We start from the raw sequence: 19,445 nt of genomic DNA on the forward strand, positions 1-19,445 counted from the left end.
GGTTAAGGCGGTCGTAAACTTTAACGAACCGGATCCATCGATTTCGCGCTATTAATGCATTAAATATAGAAGACTCGACCGTCCTTGTTCCGAGTGCCATAGCCATGGAATGCTGGTTGTTCCGCGCAAAAATAGGCGGAATTTATTTCCGCTCTCCGCGAGACAACCGTCGTCAAACGGGGAGGTGTACGCGCAATCGAAAATACACCGAGTTACAGAAATACCGAGGGGGACACTTGGGAATTTATTGCGAAACCTCTTCTGCGTTTCTGTCTGCGTCTTTTTTTACTCTTCTTTTTATTCTCCTTACATCTATCTATTTTATCACCTTTTTTTCTTTCTCTTTTAGCTTATCATTGGACTGGACGTAAGTAGAATATACGTAAGTAGAATGAGTAATCAATATTGATGGACCAAGAAGAGAGGTGATAGAGTAGGGGATAGTACAAGATGGCTAGAAAGCGAAAGCAACGCACGATCAAGCAATTCGAGGTGCAAGTGGAATGAGTGGAGCGAACCTTTAGACGATAGCGACGCGCGTGAAATATGAATTTCGTAAGCGTGCGTGGTACGTGGCGTGTGCGGAATCGTTGAAATTTGATCGAGTGGAAGGCGCTTCGCTGGAATCGTATTTTGAGAGGAATTCGCGGAGAAAATTAAGACATGGCGAGATCGGGACGTTAGCATGAATTAAAGATTCCGTTCGCTAAAATAAATTAACGATCAAATAAATCAAAGGGAATTTAGAAACCTGGCCGCTGAAACATAATGGAGCTTCCAGAAGTCGGAGTCGATTACGGGGAAGATCAGCGTTGAACGTTAAACGGAGAATCGTGCGAGGGAATTACTTAACTTGCCAGTAAATGACGTGCTATTCGAGCGCAAAAAATCGAGGAAGTTTCTGAATATCGGCAAACGAGCTTGTGCGAGAAACGAACGTGAAACGGACGAGACAGCGAAACGTCGGCCAGCAAGTTTCCTCGAGTTTGTATCGAAGATATCTCGATCGTGGAACGATCAGGAACAAGGAAGCCAATGATTTTTCTTGACTCGTCGCGGCATGTACCTTGTCACGATATCGCGGAAACGAAAGCAAGGCGATTATTATTGCTAATTACGTGGCTCGACCGTCAAGTTTGAGAGCTGGTAATTTCGCGACGGAAAGAAAAACGACGAAATAAAGGAAGAAAGGAAAGAAGAAGAAGATGGAAAAGAAGAAAGAAGGAAGGTTAAAGAGAAAATGAAAGAGGGGATGAACGACGGTTGTTCTTCGGCTATCGTGATTTCAAAAGGAATATAGTTTACACGGTAAATCGCGAATCTTTGATCGTAAGCGTTAGCAAAAATGACATGGAAACGTTGAAAAAGTTCTATTTCGTGCGCTTTCAATTTGACTAGTACTATCGATCGAATGTGTTACAGACTGGAGTACAAAATATTTCGTGCAGGACGGAACGAGCCATCTGATTTCACCGCATTATCGTAAAAACAACGCCAGTCGTCCGGTTTGCGATCGAGTGGAGCAAACTCGAAACGATATTTCCTTAGTTCCTTGACCGTTTCCTTAAGTGCATTTTTGATATAAGAGTGATACGTATAATATATTTTGATATTTCCATTCGTAAGAAGAATTCCTACGCATACTACGTCATAGATGCATGATTTATCCATCTTCGAAGTTGGATTTTTTAATCGAAGTTAAAGATATGCATAATTACTACGTCGTTGATCGTAAAATGTTACGAGGACTCTGTTAGCAGCACCAAGAATCCCGTTTCATAAAAGAAACTACATAAAATATGAGGAAAACGAATCTGAATCGATCTATACGTAGCTTTCCATTCTCGCCGAAATTCATGAAATACGGCAAGCTGCAAAGGAAAATGAATTCGATCGTCAGAAAAGGATAAAGAAAAAACGACTAACGTCTAATAATACAGCATGGAGAGCAAAGCTATGAAGATATCACTAGTCGATCGTATAGAATATCTTAAACGGGAGAGAGAGCAACGGAGGACGCGGTAACTTCAAGCCTTGATCGCAATGGAGCAATACCGGGTTCCACGATTTTATTTCCTACGAAGAACTTGAAAGATAGCACAACTTTTTAGCTAAATTACCCGCTGTTATGATCAACGCTTGTTCCTTTATTTTTTCGTAATAAAATTGAAACGATAATTTCTTGGTTGGCGATTGTTAGCGTGAAAGAAAAAAACGCTGCGAGTCGATTCGCGACTCGAGATGCAGAAGTTTATCTGGCGTTAACGTAGAAATGTTTTCACGCGGTAATTCCGCCGATGTAAAACGACGCTGAATGCCTGGAGGCGAATTATTTGGCATGAATTTCCACGGTGCGCAGCTGCAGCCGCGATGAAATATTCATAACGCGATTGAAGAGCTTACTTTTCTGAGCCGCGCTCGATTCGACAAATGCGCATAGCGGGAAATTTTAACGATACTCGATAAGAGAGGTAGAAAAATAAGAAAATAAGACGAGTTATTGCAAATGGGTAAAGGCTGCCCGATGCTCGTTATTAGTGCACTACGTTTGCGTTGCGACAGCGTTGATTGAGGATAGGCATTTGCATATTTCTTTGTTTCCCGGATCAAAACGTCTTTCGAGGGTGACGTAATTTTCTTAGTACATAGATGACTATCGCGTACCTATACTAAACGGTAGAATCTCTATAAACACGTGTTATAGTAAGTAGATATTACTAAAATGTCTAAAAATATGATCGAAGAAATACATCAAATCATCATTAGTTCTTGATAGACAGAAGAACACTGGGAACGCGAAACAGCGTACACTAACATATCATACGCATTACATATTAGGAAACTCGATGAAACATTTAGAAGCATGAAGAGATTCTCGAATATGTTAGATTCCCGAGAAATTCTAAAAAATAAGAATCCTTGGATCGGAAACGTAGAGACGATTTCACCGCAAGAATCTATCAAAAGAATATCACGTACACCAATGAATAACGTTAATATAGCCTACGTGTCGTTAGAAATTCGACAAAGATAACAAAACGCAAAAATTTTCTCCTTTGTAAGTACTTGAAATTCCTAAGAAATTCGGAAGAAACGATCGCTCTTACATGCAAGAATCATTAGACAGGATTTCACCGTTGGAATTTAGGAAGAAAACGTCGTGTACACCTAAAAACATAATACACCGCTATATCGTACGTGTAATGTTATTAAATTTGATCGAAATTTATAATTACGAGAAACCGACAAATATTGACATGTAAGAAAATAGATGATACGTTAGGAAGTAGATACTGAAATACATTTGTTTATTTTATAGAATGGGAGCAGATACATAAACGGATACATAAGGAATTGCAAAAATCGACTGGTTTCGACTGGCAAACACATCGAGTATGGAATTCACATTAGAATGGTCGATACGAGGCATACGGAACCGATCGATCGGATCGACCGGTTCGAGGATTCACCGTGGTCCGAGAAACGTGGCTCATTTGCAAGCGGATAGGTCAAGGCGAGTGTGCTTAAACGCCACGGTATAAATCACCGGGGACGAAGTAAGGGGGCGAGCAGGGGCACGACGCGGAAGACGCGTGTGCACCCTCTCTTTCACGATCAATACGGTGAACGCGCGCGCGCGGCTGCTCGCGATTATAGACACGACCGGAAATATAAATCGACGAAAATCCATCGGGAATGGCGGATCACCCAGCCAGAGGACCCCGAAAATTAGCCGGTGATCGACGAGCAGCCGCCGGCGAATTTTTCGAACCGACGAGGTAAACACCAATAACCCGATCGCGGTCCTTCTCCCCCTCTTACTTCCCTCGCCCTTCTCTCTGTATGGTTTCATACCCTTCATGTCGAAATCAATTTCAAAATGGTATAAACGCGCCGGCAAGAAACATCGAAGCCATTCCCATTTGGCTATTAATCTCGTATGGCCGTGAAAAAAATTTTCATCGCCAGTAAGCGGAGGGATTTTGAGAACTCTGGATAATAACGTAACGCTCCAAGCTTTCTTCAGTGTACTCGCTGTTAAGTTCATTCAATTATTTAAATATTTCTGTTCACGCAAATGTTATGCTTTCGAGCTTGTGTGCGATAAAAAGGCTTAATAATAAGAAGAAACAATAATTTGTTTAAACGAACAGTACGTGGAAATAAACGTTAAACTTTGAACTTAAAATTTTAATGACGGATAAAAAGTGTATTTTTAGTTACGTTAGAAATGAAGATGTATTCGTAGAAGAAAGTTACTGTTCCCATAAATACGTTTTCGTATAAATAGTGAATTAGAGTATTATACACACCGTTACGATATCAATAATCATTATCAGTAACCATTATGTATGCGCTATGAAATTGTTGATAATATGAAAATGCAAGAAAGAAAAGTTTGTCCGACTGAAAATGTTTGCACGTTGCTGAAGTTTAGTCAGAATTGAAAAAAGATAAAAACGGGTTCCGTTGGACGGAAACATTTCGAAAGGTGGTCGTATGGTGTGCTGGTGTCCTATATTAACGTGCAGGCTACCCTGCGGGTCGTCGACATGACATGAGCTTACAGGCTTAGTTGCAATGCTTGTATAAACTTCTGGCCGACGCTAATGCGATGAAACGTAATGTAAAATAGATATTCGAACGCCTCGGAGAAGTGGCTGTAGTTCGCGACGATGATGGCGCGGTGGATTAATCGAATCATGGCCGATGAGTGAGGTTTTCCAACACTTTTACTTCCACCAATCCAATTTAAATTTCATTCGTCTTCTAATCGCACGAAGAAATATAAAAAAAATCCACGCGACAGAAAGAAACGAAATAAAAACAACCACTAAACGTACGATTTTCAAAACTCTTGATAGTTAAATCTAATACTTTCACGCACAACAGGATTATTCTAAGAAATCTTAAAAATCGAGAGGTTTGCAAGTTGCGGATATTCGCGACGTAGCCTAACTTTGCAACGCGTGGCGAAACGACAGATTTCAGAGCGCGATCGTTCGGGCAATTTGCTCAAATCGATAGCGGCTCGGGCCACGTTCCACAAGTAAATCGATTATTAATCGCGCCACGCTCTCGGAGAAATTTATACGGGGCCAGAAACCAGTTGTGAATAGAGCCTAAAGGACGCGGTTATCGAGTACGTTTGGCTCGCAGAAACATGGCTGAGATTCCAGGACGGAGAAAGAAGTCGTGAGGAGAGGAGGGAGGCGAGGAGAAAGAAAGAGAGAGAAAGGGCCCGGCGACTGTTCGTTACTTTCTGATTGATGTCGACATTTGGAAAACATTGCGACGTACAAGCACGCATCGGGACAACGCCATGTGCCTCGCCTATCTTAAGGGCGCATCGTGCATCGTCCGCTTTATCGCGCGCTCTTTTTCGACGAGCTCGTCGATTTTAGCCCTCGAATCGCTCCAAGATTCGGCGATACCACCACTACGACCCTGCTGGACGAAACTGGGCTTAGATTAAAACGTCTTACGAAGATGCTCGAAATAATTGGAAGCGCGAAAGAGTGCGGTAAATTGGAAATCGATTAATCGAGCTTTTTGTCTTTGTCATAGAGACGACTATCGCGAGACATTGGTTTTTTTCTCTGCGGAATACGTACAGATACGTTCTTAAGAATCGAATAATTATATGTAAAAAAGTGTAGGATGCGCTTTCTCCGACGATACAGTTTAGACAATTAAGCAAAATATCTAAATTTTTATATGCGTATTTCATGGCAATAAAGACTGGCCTAAATATTCTATAAATTATGAACGCTTCCAATTTCAAGAATACCGTCTGTAATGAAAAGATTGCAGAATAAAAGTGGAGCAATTTCGTCTCGCTTTGAGATAGCAATGAAGCATGTCTATCTCGCAACGAAGATTGTGGCATAATGAAAAAAAAATGGCTGATTACTCGAAAGTAATCAGTACCTACGATTAAGAAATTTTGACATATATCAGTAGAGAACTGAAATTGAGAATGAAGCAAGAACTGGATTAGAATTACAAGTACGTACAGGTACAATTCCAAGGAAGGGGCATTATTCAAGCTGACGCCCGTTGATGTTTAGAACCGAACATGCTACAGAACGCAATATTCTTAATTTTCCCGCGACCTGAATATTTTTTCGACGGTGAAAACAAACGACAGGACGGTGTATACATCTGCTGGAATATTTTCTGGCATCCAAGCAAGACACATGGAAGCAGACGATATTTAGAGACCCCCACTAAATTTCACTCCGAAATAACCAGTCAGGCGACAGAAATCCCTCGATAACTTTCTTTTTCAACAGCCGAACGTTTTCCTCCGACCCGTATACCGTTACCAGAAGGGGGTCCGTCGAAAAACCTACAGAAACCTGGCGAAAAAAGAAAAAAGGAGGACAAAAAAATATCGCCTGGTCGAGGGCAGCGAATGGAACGCGCGAGAAATCGATACGACTTTAATCCACAGGCTAAAGGCCGATATCCGCGGCGATCGGGAGAGCGAAAGTGATTGATGGATACCCATAAATACATAATCACGGTTCGTTCGCCACCGCGTGGACAAAAATCCGCGCTCGTCGCAGCTATTCACCGAACCTTGGAATTTTTAATCCCGAAAACGCTCGGCACACCGGCGCGCACCGATTCGCCAAAACACGAAATTCACGAACATATTGACGAAACACTTTCGAAATTCCCCTCTGGCTGGCGATTTTTTCCAGAAACAACCAAAAGGGGAAAGAGAAAGAAAGGAAAAAAAAAAAAAAGAGAATTCATTTCGTCGGAACGTTGTAAGTCTCGTGCGCATTAATCACGGCAACAGCGTCGCTGCCACGACTTGAGGAAGCATACGCAATAAAATTACCGACGAACTGGTTTAATATGACAGGATAAGCTCGATAGACCCGGATGCAACGCACGAATTGCGTTTACGCGGTATTCGGAGCTCGGCGATGGAACGAAAAGAGCGATTCGCACGCGAAACCTGTGCATGCACGCATCTTGGTATCTTGGCAATTTCGAGCAAGGAGCAGTGAAGGAAAATTGAGCGGTAAAACGTGCACAGCCATAAGATAAGCGATTGAGACGCCACGTCGATGCACCGTATTATTTCGTACAACCAGCCAATCCGCGGCTCTCATTATTTCCACGCTCGCCCGACTCGCAATTAAACGCACAGAAGCCTCCCCTTCTGCTTCCGTCCTCCGTGTCGACATCACCATCGCGATTTTTATCGTTTCTTGCGTTCTTCTCGATGGCAAAGTTAGTTTAACCGTTACAATCGTACTTTAACAATACGTAAAACATCTGATTAGACATTCGGATACCGTGAATTCGATGCATCTTTTAGCATTTTTTGTCGACATTTTTTTGAATTTCAAAGATATTTGGGTCGTCGGTTGTGTAGCAAAAGTCGATGGCTGATGGAAGAAGAGATTTCATCGAATGTTTCGATCGCTAGTTCGAAGTGGATCATTTTTCGCGATTCGAAAGACAAACAGATTGCGTAACAGAGTTGCAATGATGTTTGAGCTAGAGTGTACTCTCTCGTGTACACTCGATGCTAGGGTAGTTTTTTTCTGGTATCGATCAGGGTCGCGGTTTGACGGATATAAGTGGCAACGTGGTGTGTACGGCTTAATTAAAGTTAGTGGAGGCGGTCAGTGATGACCAAGATGGCGGCGGACAAGTCGAAAATATATATTTCCTTTTAACAGTGTTTGAAACGAAAGACGAATACAGTAATACAAATGTCGAATTGAATTTTGACTCGAATCGACTTGAATTTTTACTAAATGTTCCAAGCTGTGATCATATTACGGGTTATGAAAGGTTTATGAAGCACGAATGCGTCAGAGAGATTAATAAAGAACGTTCCTTCTACTCGTACTTGGAATATCGGTGCGCCTTCTAGGTGAAGTTTTCTATCGAATTAATATATTAGAATGCTGGATACATAATTCAGACCGGAACACATCAAACATACTTTTGCTCAAATAATATTTCTGAATAATGTACGACTAATCGAAACGCCTCAAGGTAACATTTGCAATATTAACAAATCGTTCGCTCGTACTTTACGGAAACTAACCTCACCTTGCTCGCGTATACATGAGAATTCATTCGTCTCCTCGTCCACGAAATTGCTCAGACACAACCGGCTGTGTCCGATGTCGAATTTCGAATTATGCATTCGAGACGACTCACTGCCGCTTTTTCCAAACGCCACTGTTCAAACTATGATCTATTATCGAAACGTGGCACAAATTTTTGATTAATATTCACTTTTCGAAGAACCCTGGCATTCACAAAGCGAGCCACACAAATATTACACAATAAATATCGATCGCCGTTTCAAATATTCGAAACGTGTCGAATGTCTCGAAGACGTCCGATTTCTGAACCACTTTTACGTAAGACGATATTTCGTACAAAGCAATTTTGCGCAAAAACGCTGGATAAAAGGGGGAAATTATGGAGCGATAGCGTTAAAAAGGAAATATTTAGCTCGATAAGCAACGTCTACTGATTGGACACATGGAAAATCGACAGAAGCACTTTGTCGAGATACGATACTGACAGGGAAGAGGAGACCGACGGTAGAATCTGAACGAGAGGTAAGTTCCGTCACTTGAAAATCGACCGGCACGCGAGCAATCGTCGCTTATCGACGATCTCGTAAAGCTCTTTATCGACACCGATACCGTTTTCACTTGGCCGTGTCCGATAAAACCGTAATCGTCGCTGGAATTTGAGAAACGTCAGAGAAAATCTGACCGATTAACCCTTTACAAAAGTAGTAACATTATGCTAGACGAAATCATGACACGATGATCGACTAGACGTACCCGCTGATAAATTTTATCTCGACATCTGGTGCTATCGTTCTAAGGGAAACCTTTTCTTTCTTAACGATAGCCATTTTCGTGCGTTAAACGCTGCATGAATGGAACGTTAATGAAATACTCGCAGACGAACTTGGATGTCTTTCTTCCAAAGAGTTCTTCAAATTGTACTATTATCTCGGAATATTCATTTCAACAAATGGGAATTTATGGAATAGATTAAACCACGATTCAGATTTTGCTCCAGGTATCCTACTGGTTATTTTCCGGTATTCTCACTAAAAGTAATATTTCATGATGAAAGAAATTTCTACCAATTATAGGCCACGGAACGATACTTTAAACTCTAGCTCAAAAATTCTCCACGTTATTTTCTCTAATTTTCACTCAAAATAAAATTTCGCTATCAAACAAAGTTCTATCATATAGGTTTAAATCTCGCAGGAAAAATTCTACCGATTATCTCCACTAATTTTCCTTGAAAATAAAATGTCACAACGATGGAAGGTTCTATCAGATTGGTTAAAACTTTGTCGCGAAAATTCCACTAATTATTTCCACTAATTTTCACTAAAAATAAGATCTCACGATAGAAGAAACTTCTCGTAAATCACGGTGGAAATTTTACTCCAAAAATCCTAAGGTTTTCACTGATTTTCCCTAAAAATACGGTTCTATAGCGAAGGAAATTCCTACGTTCGTTGAAAAGGTTCGAGAGGTTTCCCATAGGGAGACATAAAAGTCGAGGTATAAAAGGAGAGGACATCTGGCAGAGTGGACGCAGTTTCACGTCCGACGGACAGTGAAGACCAGCGCCAGCCAGTTTCGAGACTGCCGCCAAGTGAAAATCAAGGGGAATACTATCCACAGCGAGCAATGGGTCGGAATGATCGTCGCGTGAACAAAATTCCAGTCGACGACAAGAATCGTAATCAATTCCTCGAACGGCGGCTATCCGCGGGCGTCCAACAGACGCTCTCACATATCGATTCGTGCATCTCGATGGCATGTCAATCCAGCCGTGCACGATATTCACGTAAAATGATAATTTCGGGTTGTCTACCTCGAGAGAGTTTCTCTGGAACGGACCACTTGAACACGGATTCCGGATCGACGACACTACACTTGCACGCGACCCGTTTTGCTCGACAAACGACAGATTTTCCTAGTTTCTCCTAAATATACTGTTTGTCTCGCGAGTATTACCAATTTCTAAGCAATTACGATTTTCTACTCCGTCAGAAAAAATTTTGTCGATTTCACTGCTACAACGGAGATATAGGTGGAAAGAGTCGGGAATAAAATTACACGCTTATGAATCGATCCCTCGAGACGCCCTTCGAGTGCTGCTACCTACCACGATTTTGCCTACGTGAACCTACTGAGCCTCGAGCTTCGAAGTTGCTCGATTACACCGAAGCCCCAGTTAAACAACAAAGTCCTATGGAGACCAGTTCGAGTAGCGCAGGAATCGTCTGGCCAGAGTATCGACGCGTACGATACGACGCGTACGATACGACGCGTACGATACGACGCGTACGATACGACGCGTCCTGTTGCCGGTTACGAACTCGTTTTAACCCGATCTATGGACCACTTTCACGGGATTCTGCGAGTGCACCTCGAAACCTACACTGTCACGTCTCTTACAAACGAATATCCTATGCCCAAACGGTTACGTCACAAGGTAAATTTATCTGGACGCTACGCTATACGAAAGATTTATAGTCCCTTGAGCGTCGAAATCTCCGGTCGATCGCTAGGGTAAGGTCGTAGCCGCGCACCTATTGGCGGCCAACGATTTTCAAGTTCATGCGTATTGCGGCTATTATTTAGATACCTACATAGCGAACACCTAGAATCGTACGGAACTATAAATCACATTACGCAAGGCAACAATTATCCACGAATCGCGTACCGCGGTTCACTCGCGAGCTCTTTTTATTCCTAACCACGCACCTAAGTTTTTCATCGAGTTCTGATCGAGTAGGTAAATACGCGTGATCTGAACATAGTAAAATCATCGATAAATCGACGTACCCTTGGCTGCGCCATGAACGCCCTGGCCGCGCCGGGGAACTCTGCGTGCTGAGCCACCGTAGCGGCTGTATTTTCCCACAGTATAAGCAAGTAACCTCGAACACTTCACACACACTGGTTTCCCCACTTTTCGATTCGCCTTATCGGGGCGATCGGTTTGCCCGTTTCCCGTTCGTCACACTCAGAGGACTCGCGGATTATTGCCTTCGTCGAACGCACAGAACGACCAAGAGAGAACGACGCTAGACCGTCGCCAGCAAACGTCCGTTCTCGAGTAATTCGCTATCGGCTTCCAAATTTCTGTTTCTTAGCTTCGTCACGTCACGATAATGGATCGTAGTATTGTCCAACGGTGAAACGCGGCCGACGGTTTGCAATAAAACGGGCCCACAGCACTTGGCGATTGTTCTACTGCACTTGAACCACTATTAACGTGTGCTGTTGGCTCCGTCGGTCCTCGACGATCCCCGGATCCGAGTCGACCGGCGACACGAGAAACTGTATGATGGCGAGAAATCGGGGCGAGCGTCAGCAGAGCTCAGCACGCGCGATTGAACGCTGCAGCAGGACTACGGCTACGGCCGGACACACGTGCTTCCTCATCGTCGCGGTCACACCGCCGGATGTTCCGTTGATACTCACAAACCAAAACAAGCACCCACGGAGCGTGTCTCTTCGTAGCGTCAGTTTCGCCACATTATACGCTCGAGTTAGTCCGCTTTTTCCAACACGTGGTCTTTCATAGATTCTCTGTTCGACGCTATTATTTATGTTAAGTTTGCGGATATTCGACGATAGTGTGGAATAAGTTTCTCTTGGTCGACGATATCAAAGACGGATAAATGAAACTTCACCGATATACGACACGAAACAACAGATTATTTCTGTTTCCCGACGGACAAAGATTCACGATCACGTTTCTACTGAAAACTGATTTGTATCACCACGACGTATCACTTGATCTCTAGTTGTCACGGATATTATCGCTGTTGCTGCTGCGTCGCTGCTGTCTGCTCAGAATCGACACACGGTTTATCACGTCGGCCGTCGGACAGCAATTCTCGGCTGCACTGATTATTATTGTTTTCACAGATAAAACGACACGGGTAAACACCGGAAAGATTTGCATACGTCACTGCCGGAACACGTTTACATCCTTCGTTACGATGTAGTCGTTGGAGTATTGGCGCGAAATCAAGGCTGTCGTTGGAGTTTCATTCCAACGAAAGGAGATAGGGAAATCGAGCGGAGCACACGAGCGGACGGCTTAACTCGCGTGGCCGTTGATCGCGCGCGCGTCACACTGTTGCTTCAAAACTTGTGCACGAAACAAAGAAATCAAGATATCTGCCCGATATACGGATAATATTACTTTCGCGATAATTCTGTCGGACGATGACGACGGGCTGTCGTTGAATTGGTCAAGCAGAAAGGTTCCCGTGCATAGATCGCACAAGCGCGACAAACAACAGTCCACTGTGGTTAAATCGGATGATTCGTGGTAGCCGAGTTCGTTCGTCGTCGCGTATTCGCGCGACACGAACGAAAAGTCGAGCGTCGGTGGTGCGGCGGTATCGGCGTTGCAACGATGTATCTCTCTCTCTCTTTGTTTGCGAATATTGCGATACCGCGCGCCAAATTACATATCTGTGGTTGCCCGTTGTTTTACGATGATAAACGAATAGACACACCGAGCGATTCGCGGTTCGTACCAGCGGCAATATTCTCCACGCGACAAGGTGGAGAAACGGTGCGGAATACGCGTTGTCGACGGAGAGTTCGCGGCGGAAGAAGAAGCGCGTTCCTCCTCGCGGCGATTACTGAACGAACGAACCGGTCACGCAGAGGAGTGAGAGAAGAGGTGACGCGCGAGAGAGCTGTCCGCGAGACGGCGTCCGACCCACCTCCCTTACCGTAACTACTACTGCGTGTGCCACTCGTAACTCCGGCGGACAGAAGGTGGAAGGTTGGTGTATATGTTGCGCGCGGGCCGGCAGGCAAAGGCAACCACGGGAATATGCGTGTTTCGAGTTCTTCCCCCACGAAAAAGCACCGGGTAGATCCACGGGTAAGAGAAGAGCAGAGCGAGCGAGCGAGCGTGGAGAGCAGCGCCTAGCGCGGTTTTAGATCCTGCGCCGTCCGCAGTCGTTCGCTAACTGTCAATCAGCGCCGTGCTACACGAAGGAGTGGGAGGCGCGCAGTCACGCCCATCGAACGCGGCCAATGCGTCCTCTGGTCCCGCCCATCTCCCTACCACCGGCCCACGAAAGTAGCGCCGCGCCGGCGAAACCGTGAACCACGGGATTCTCCGCCATCGCTACACCACTACCAACGAGACCGCCGACGGACGACGACGACGACGAACGAGACGAGAGGCCGACGAACACGAGGACGAGGACGACGCTGTCGTACACGAGAATGCGTTGTTCCGCTTTTACCTTCTCGCACAGAGGAAAGCCCGTATCGGTTAAACTAGACGCTTCTATCACGCTCTCCGCTCTGTATCCAGGTTTCTATCGTTCACGGTAGAATCTTGTTACGCGTTCGATGTGATGCACGAAGATTGTACGAAGCCAACGGAACAAGCGTACCGTTCTACCCGTGTCCGTGAAACGACGAACAAGTGATAGCCTTCTATGTATGTTCCTGCATTCGTTTGTAGGAATCGCGACTGTATCATTGACGTTGAACGAATCCAACCGTGTGTGATAAAGAATATATTCCACGACTAACCTATGGTTACCACCAGTAAACGAGAGTGTCGAGGCGAGCTAGGCAGTTTCTTCTAATCGCTTGCCGGAGAGTCCTACGAATCTTAACGCCATCGCTCAACTTCCGCGCGCTCTTCGTATTGTTCTAACGGACAGTCGAGGAACACTCGACATTTCTCGTTCGACTCTGCCAAGGCGAGGAAGCCGGTGCGCGTATATCGCGCCAGAAATAGTAGAATAGCCGCGGAGATAGGAGCGCGTCTCTTGGCAAGGAATTCGTCGCGCTAGCTCGACGTCTTAAATAACGCAGCCGATGATCCTGACAAATAACGAGGCTCGGCTAAATGCCGGCCGTCGGACGGACCCGTTGGAACGCGTTCGAAGACTCGACGAATTTACAGAATCGACCAGCGCGTATCGACGCTGTCATTCTCGGCTCGATGCCATATTTCATTGCTCGGGCAGAAGGGGTGTTAGAGCCGCAGTAGGGCGAGAGGTTGGAAAGCCCTCGACTTTCGCGCGTTAAACATCGTTTCGTTTTATCGTTCTTCTTTTTTCTCTTTTCTTTTCCTTTCTTTTTTTCTCTCTCGCTACTTTTTTTCTCTTTTCTTCTCTGTTTTTTTCCTTTTTATTATTCCCTGGTTATTAATTCAACGCGTCTGGTCGCGGGACGGCCAGCCGGCGGCGGCGGTCGATCGAGCTTTGAATGAACCGAACGAACAGCTGACTCCACGCAGGAATTGGGTCGCGAACGTGCGGTTTCGAACTTTGAATGGTATTCGGCGTTGGGTGAGTAATAGCGACAGGAGGCGGCGGAGGCGGCGGAGGGCAGAGAGGCGGCTGTCACCGACATCACTCAGTGTCTCCCTCCTGGCGTTCACTTCGCTCGATTTTATGACTCTCTCTCATCCCGCGCGTATACTTCCACCCCCCAGACCCCTACGGTTCTGCCCCCGTTGCGTTCGCGACAGTGCCGCGTACACGCGTGTCCCCTCGCGTTTGCATAATATCGCGAATCGACGTGTATCCGTTTCCTTCCATCTTCTCCTCTGTATCCCTCCTCTCGGTCTGTCTCTCGTTTTTGGTCAGACTTTTTTTCCGCCATTTATTTTCTACGTTTCGAGTAAGTAGCTTCTTTTTTCTTCGTTTCTGTTCGTTCGGTTTCTCTTCGTCTGCCTCGTCCAGTCAGTCGTTCTTCTTGGTTCGATCGGAGACAGTCGTTCAACAGTCGGTCGAAGAATGCCGTCACCGGCGAAATATGAAAGGACCAGAGCCGCGAATCTGGTTAATATTCGGCCGGATTAAAGGATGGGCCAGACGTCGTTGCTTTCGCGCTTAATCCTCGGCCCCGAACATCGGGCGCGCTTCTCCTCTTCCGTTGGCCTTTTTTCGTCTTTGACTATGCTCGTGGATTTCTGTTTTTTATCTTATTCCTTCGATTTCTTTCGTCTTATATTCTTTCTTTCGTTTTTTCCTTTTTTTTCTTCTTCCTTCTTTTTTTAAGTGATTATTCATGAGATTTTTTAGGAAGACGATGCCCGATCGCACGAACACTAAATCGTCCCGTTAAAAATTTAAAGCGTCGCGCTTTGAAGCTTCCTCGTACAAAGAAAGTCGTATACTAGCGTATATGCAACGTTCGTTAGATTGAAATATTTTTCGTCGTCGATGAATGCAGCCGCTCGTTTAACGTTTCGTTTTTACTAGCGATACGCATCTGCGGATTTTTCGCGCGGTGGTTTATTCAAATTACAGCGCGACCTCGATTATCCGACCGAAATGGCGGACACTTTGTTCGGATAATTGAACGTGATTACGTTTTAACGAAGCGAAGAACGATCATCCGTTGCATTAATAAACCAACGCTCGCGAGCAAAAACTGGTCTATCGTTTTAACCAAAAGCTGTTCACCACTTTTCGGTTCCTCTCTACTATTTTTCTCCATCCGTTATTCAACGTTTCGCGATCGATTAATTACCGCGTGTAATATATACGCGATATGTTTCTGCGTCTCGAGCGAACGCAATGAATTAAACGACTGTGCGTGGTTACGCCTTTTAAGCTGGCGTGAATTTATGCAAAAGGAACGAAACGAAGTGGCCAGAAGAAAGTGCCATAAATATCGAATGACTAAATTGATTCTGAAATATCAGACCGTGCATTCTTCATTATCTAAACGAGTACGCGTCTCGATGAAAATAGGATAATTACACGTTTTATGCACGGGAGTGAGAACGACTATTCATTTAGCCAGGGTGCGAGGCAACGAGCGGGCAGCGGTTCTCGCGATTTATAAGCCCGCCTTCAAAGACAGCGTTAAGTAATCTTAATTCCTTCGTGAGCATAAATAAGTAATACTTTGTACCACGCTTTTTATGAAAACACCCGCAAACGCTAATTATTATAAAGTCACCGGTATAATAAACCTATTTGCCACGACTAAACATTTGTATTGTAAATTTTCAGCTATTAAATTTCGTTCGCCAACATCGCGTTACTTCATGTGTAACGCCGGTTTTCTCCAGTTGCAGTAAAAATATTTACGAGCCACGAAGCGACGCAGGCATTTCATATTTCAAATCGCATCTGAACGAAATCGCAAGTTTACCCGCAGCAGTCGATTATTCTACGGGGATCTGCTTTTGATTCTACTCTGCGATTGATATCGTTACACGCTTCTGCAAGTTATTCGGTGACGCGCTTGCAAATTTCATCGTCTTTTTTGTTATCTTTCTATTTTCTGAATTGAAGCGTCCAGCTTTAGAAATTGGAGTTCTATCGAATTTGTAAAATATTCTGCATGTTCGAGGCGCGCGATATTTTCAGCAGTTATGAAAGCTGAAAGCGCAGGAAACTAGCACGGACCTTCGACGCCACACGCAGCGACGATGAAAATCGCACGATCACTGTGAGAGCGGATCTCTCGCCGGTCGAAACACCATTTATCCGGTTAATTCGTAGGTGTTCCGGACATTGTCGGGGGTTTACCTGGCACGGGACACTTCGAGCCTGTTATTTCGCAATAAATCACACTGCGAGATGGAACCGAGCTTGTCGATAGTAACGAGGGATTCTCCCCCGTGCGATTTGGCCCCTCGCGGAGTAAACAGCCACGAGCCATTAAACTGCGCGTAATACCCGAAGATGATCGATTCTTACGTAACACGAAAGCCCAGGCTTATATTCTTTGGGAAACTACCAAAATCGACCTTCGACATGTCCGTTAGTCCATCAAATTATTCATAAAAATTTCCATAATAAAATATGCAATTTTATTGTACGTTATAACGTTATAACGTTGCTAGGATAAAATACACAAAGAAATTTAGACGAGGAACGGATGAAAGTTACGTAAAATAATTTTTCATAAAACTTAAACCAAACCTTAATCGTTGAAACGAAACACGAAGTCGATGTTATCAGGCTTTTTATTCGCGCGATTATTAGAAATTAGTACGCTATTGCCAATATTAATGTTGTATTAAAATGAAAACATAATTACGTAGGTATATTTATTTATTTTCGTGATATCGCTTTAACTCTAATTGACTACACACCTATATAACTGTTTATATAGTTTCAACGTTCAATCAAACACCTGCAATTTAATCTTGGAACCGATTAAATAACAGTTTAGATAGTCGCTTATAATTCAATACGCCTCATTACCTCTAAATAAATGTAAAAAATACATACGTACACAGAACAGAGAATTCATTCGGAAAGAAAATATGATTCGCCATTTCTATACACGTTTCGAAACCTTGTCCTTGAGGTACGTTGGATTTTAGTTTGTCGATAAAGGGTCAGTTTAAGGGATTAAGGAATTACAGGAGGCGAAGAAGGAGGCGAGGATCGCCGACAGTCGGGGTTAGGAAAATGTTTTGCGGAAGTGGAATAATTGGGGTACATCGCATAGTACACGTTTCGTCGACGGCTTAACGGTATAGACATTGACATTGTTATGCCCGGAGGCACAATAGAGGAGACAGTAGGGGTGTTTCGCAGAATTACGCAGGGACAGTGGACGAGTTAGGTCGCGTAGACCCATTGTATGAACGCTACGTTGCTGTATTATACCCGGTGTATCGTTCGGAAATGCCTTCCATCTTAATATAACTCTATTTCCATGAAGCGCGCGTTGCTCGCTTCGTTCGAGGTTACATAACGATCGATCGATCCAGGTACGAGCCGTTCCTCGAGAAAGTTCGTAACCGTATAACGAGTAATCCAGACTATGTCTGATGGTTGAAATTAAGGATTCGTAATGGGTTCCACAACGATGTATCGTATCGCTCAACCTCATCAATTATACAGCCTCTGCATTTTTTTCTTCGGATGGGATACAGTATATTACAAATATTGGTGGAATCTGACTGGAAGATTTTGAATTTCTCGTGAGTAGGCACTCGAGAGAAAGAGATCTAAGTTCGAACGCTTTCCAGTTATTTGAGTAAACCAATAACGACCAACGTAAAAGATCAATCAAAATCAAACGACTGTTTCGAACGTGATATGAATTTGTAGTTAATTAATATTCGTGATAATAAACTTCTACGCTTTTGAATACGAAACATATGCTTGTCTTTCTCTCCCAATAAGTACAATTTAAATATCGGAGCTACCTTCTTGTTGCTGCAAACCAGTTATTTAGAGGAACGTAAGCTATACTTGAAATAGACGTAAAAAAAAGCCAGAAAAACTAGAATTACAACGACACGACCAATGAAAATTCAATGTGTCGCCTGAATGTACAGAAATTTTATATTTTACAATTTGCAGGTTCGAACATATATACTACATAAATTAAGTCAAAGATTTTGGTAGTATATGAAACTTTATAGTCAAGTATGAAATGATTTTTCAGCTCGATCGAAATAAATGGGTTCGTCGCGTCCAGCGTGGATTATCGGGACTGGTAGCCCTTGTAAACTATCAGCCGGTTTTTCACGTGCCCGAGGATACGTACGGGCGGTGTTAAACCGCGGATCCAAGGCGATTCTCGCCCGATCCGCCGGCAACGAGCCAAAACTCGACTCCACGGGGAAAAGCTAGCCTCTTCCAGGGCTTTCTTTTGGTTTCTTCAACGTATTTGCGACGAACGAGGAACGCAGCCAAATTGGTTGAGCAAGAATAAGACGAACTTTGAACGACTGGAAGAAAACCATTGTGAATCGAAACTTCGCCTCTTGATATTTCGAGTTTTATGCAAGAAAACGAATTATGACTTTTAGCACCAGACAGCTGACCTTTGAATTAAGTTCATCTTGCATCTTGGCTTCCTATTCTATTATTCAGTTGTTATATCGAATGTATGTGTAGGTGTTTCCTTTTACGATACGAAAAATTTTACAACATCGACGAATAGCGTTATCGGAAAGGCACTACAATTTTCTGGAAATTTTCTTTTTTATATCTATCCATTTAATGTACCAAGTCGTGCAACTAAAATTATCTTCTCCATTCTGACAGTCTTAATATATTTACGCGACCATCTGATAGTGATTTCTGATGTTGGCACTCAATGCAAGCGTCCAATATTTGATTCAAGAAAATTGGAATCATCCCAACGTTTCCTATAATTCATCTTACTGACGAAAGGATAAACTCGTGCTTCGTATTTACAGCGCTTAAACTTTCCACTCAAAGAAGAAATTAAATTAAAATACGATTCGATTACTTTCGAACCGATGAGGAAACAAGTCAAAGATCTTATTTATTTATTTCGACGTGTGTAGACTCATTTATCTTGTAAGAACCATTTATACACAGATCTATGTTATAAATATTCCATCGAATCGAATTATTGAATTATGAATAAATTTTATGAACTGAATTAGTAATAAATATCGCATTGTAT

General features: G+C 43.6%; 1 protein-coding gene across 1 annotated transcript in view; it reads right to left on the bottom strand.

Moving 5' to 3' along the window:
* Positions 1–13,068, bottom strand: part of LOC117208632 (homeobox protein homothorax-like) — a 73,573-nt gene extending 60,505 nt beyond the window's left edge. Inside the window, exon 1 of the mRNA XM_033449892.1 lies at positions 10,875–13,068. Coding sequence (XP_033305783.1) covers positions 10,875–10,889 — 15 coding nt within the window. The 5' untranslated portion in view covers positions 10,890–13,068. The remainder of the gene's footprint in view (positions 1–10,874) is intronic.
* Positions 13,069–19,445: the final 6,377 nt, after the last annotated feature.

Source organism: Bombus bifarius, unplaced genomic scaffold, assembly GCF_011952205.1.
Source record: "Bombus bifarius isolate JDL3187 unplaced genomic scaffold, Bbif_JDL3187 scf7180000008148, whole genome shotgun sequence".
NCBI lineage: Eukaryota > Metazoa > Arthropoda > Insecta > Hymenoptera > Apidae > Bombus > Bombus bifarius.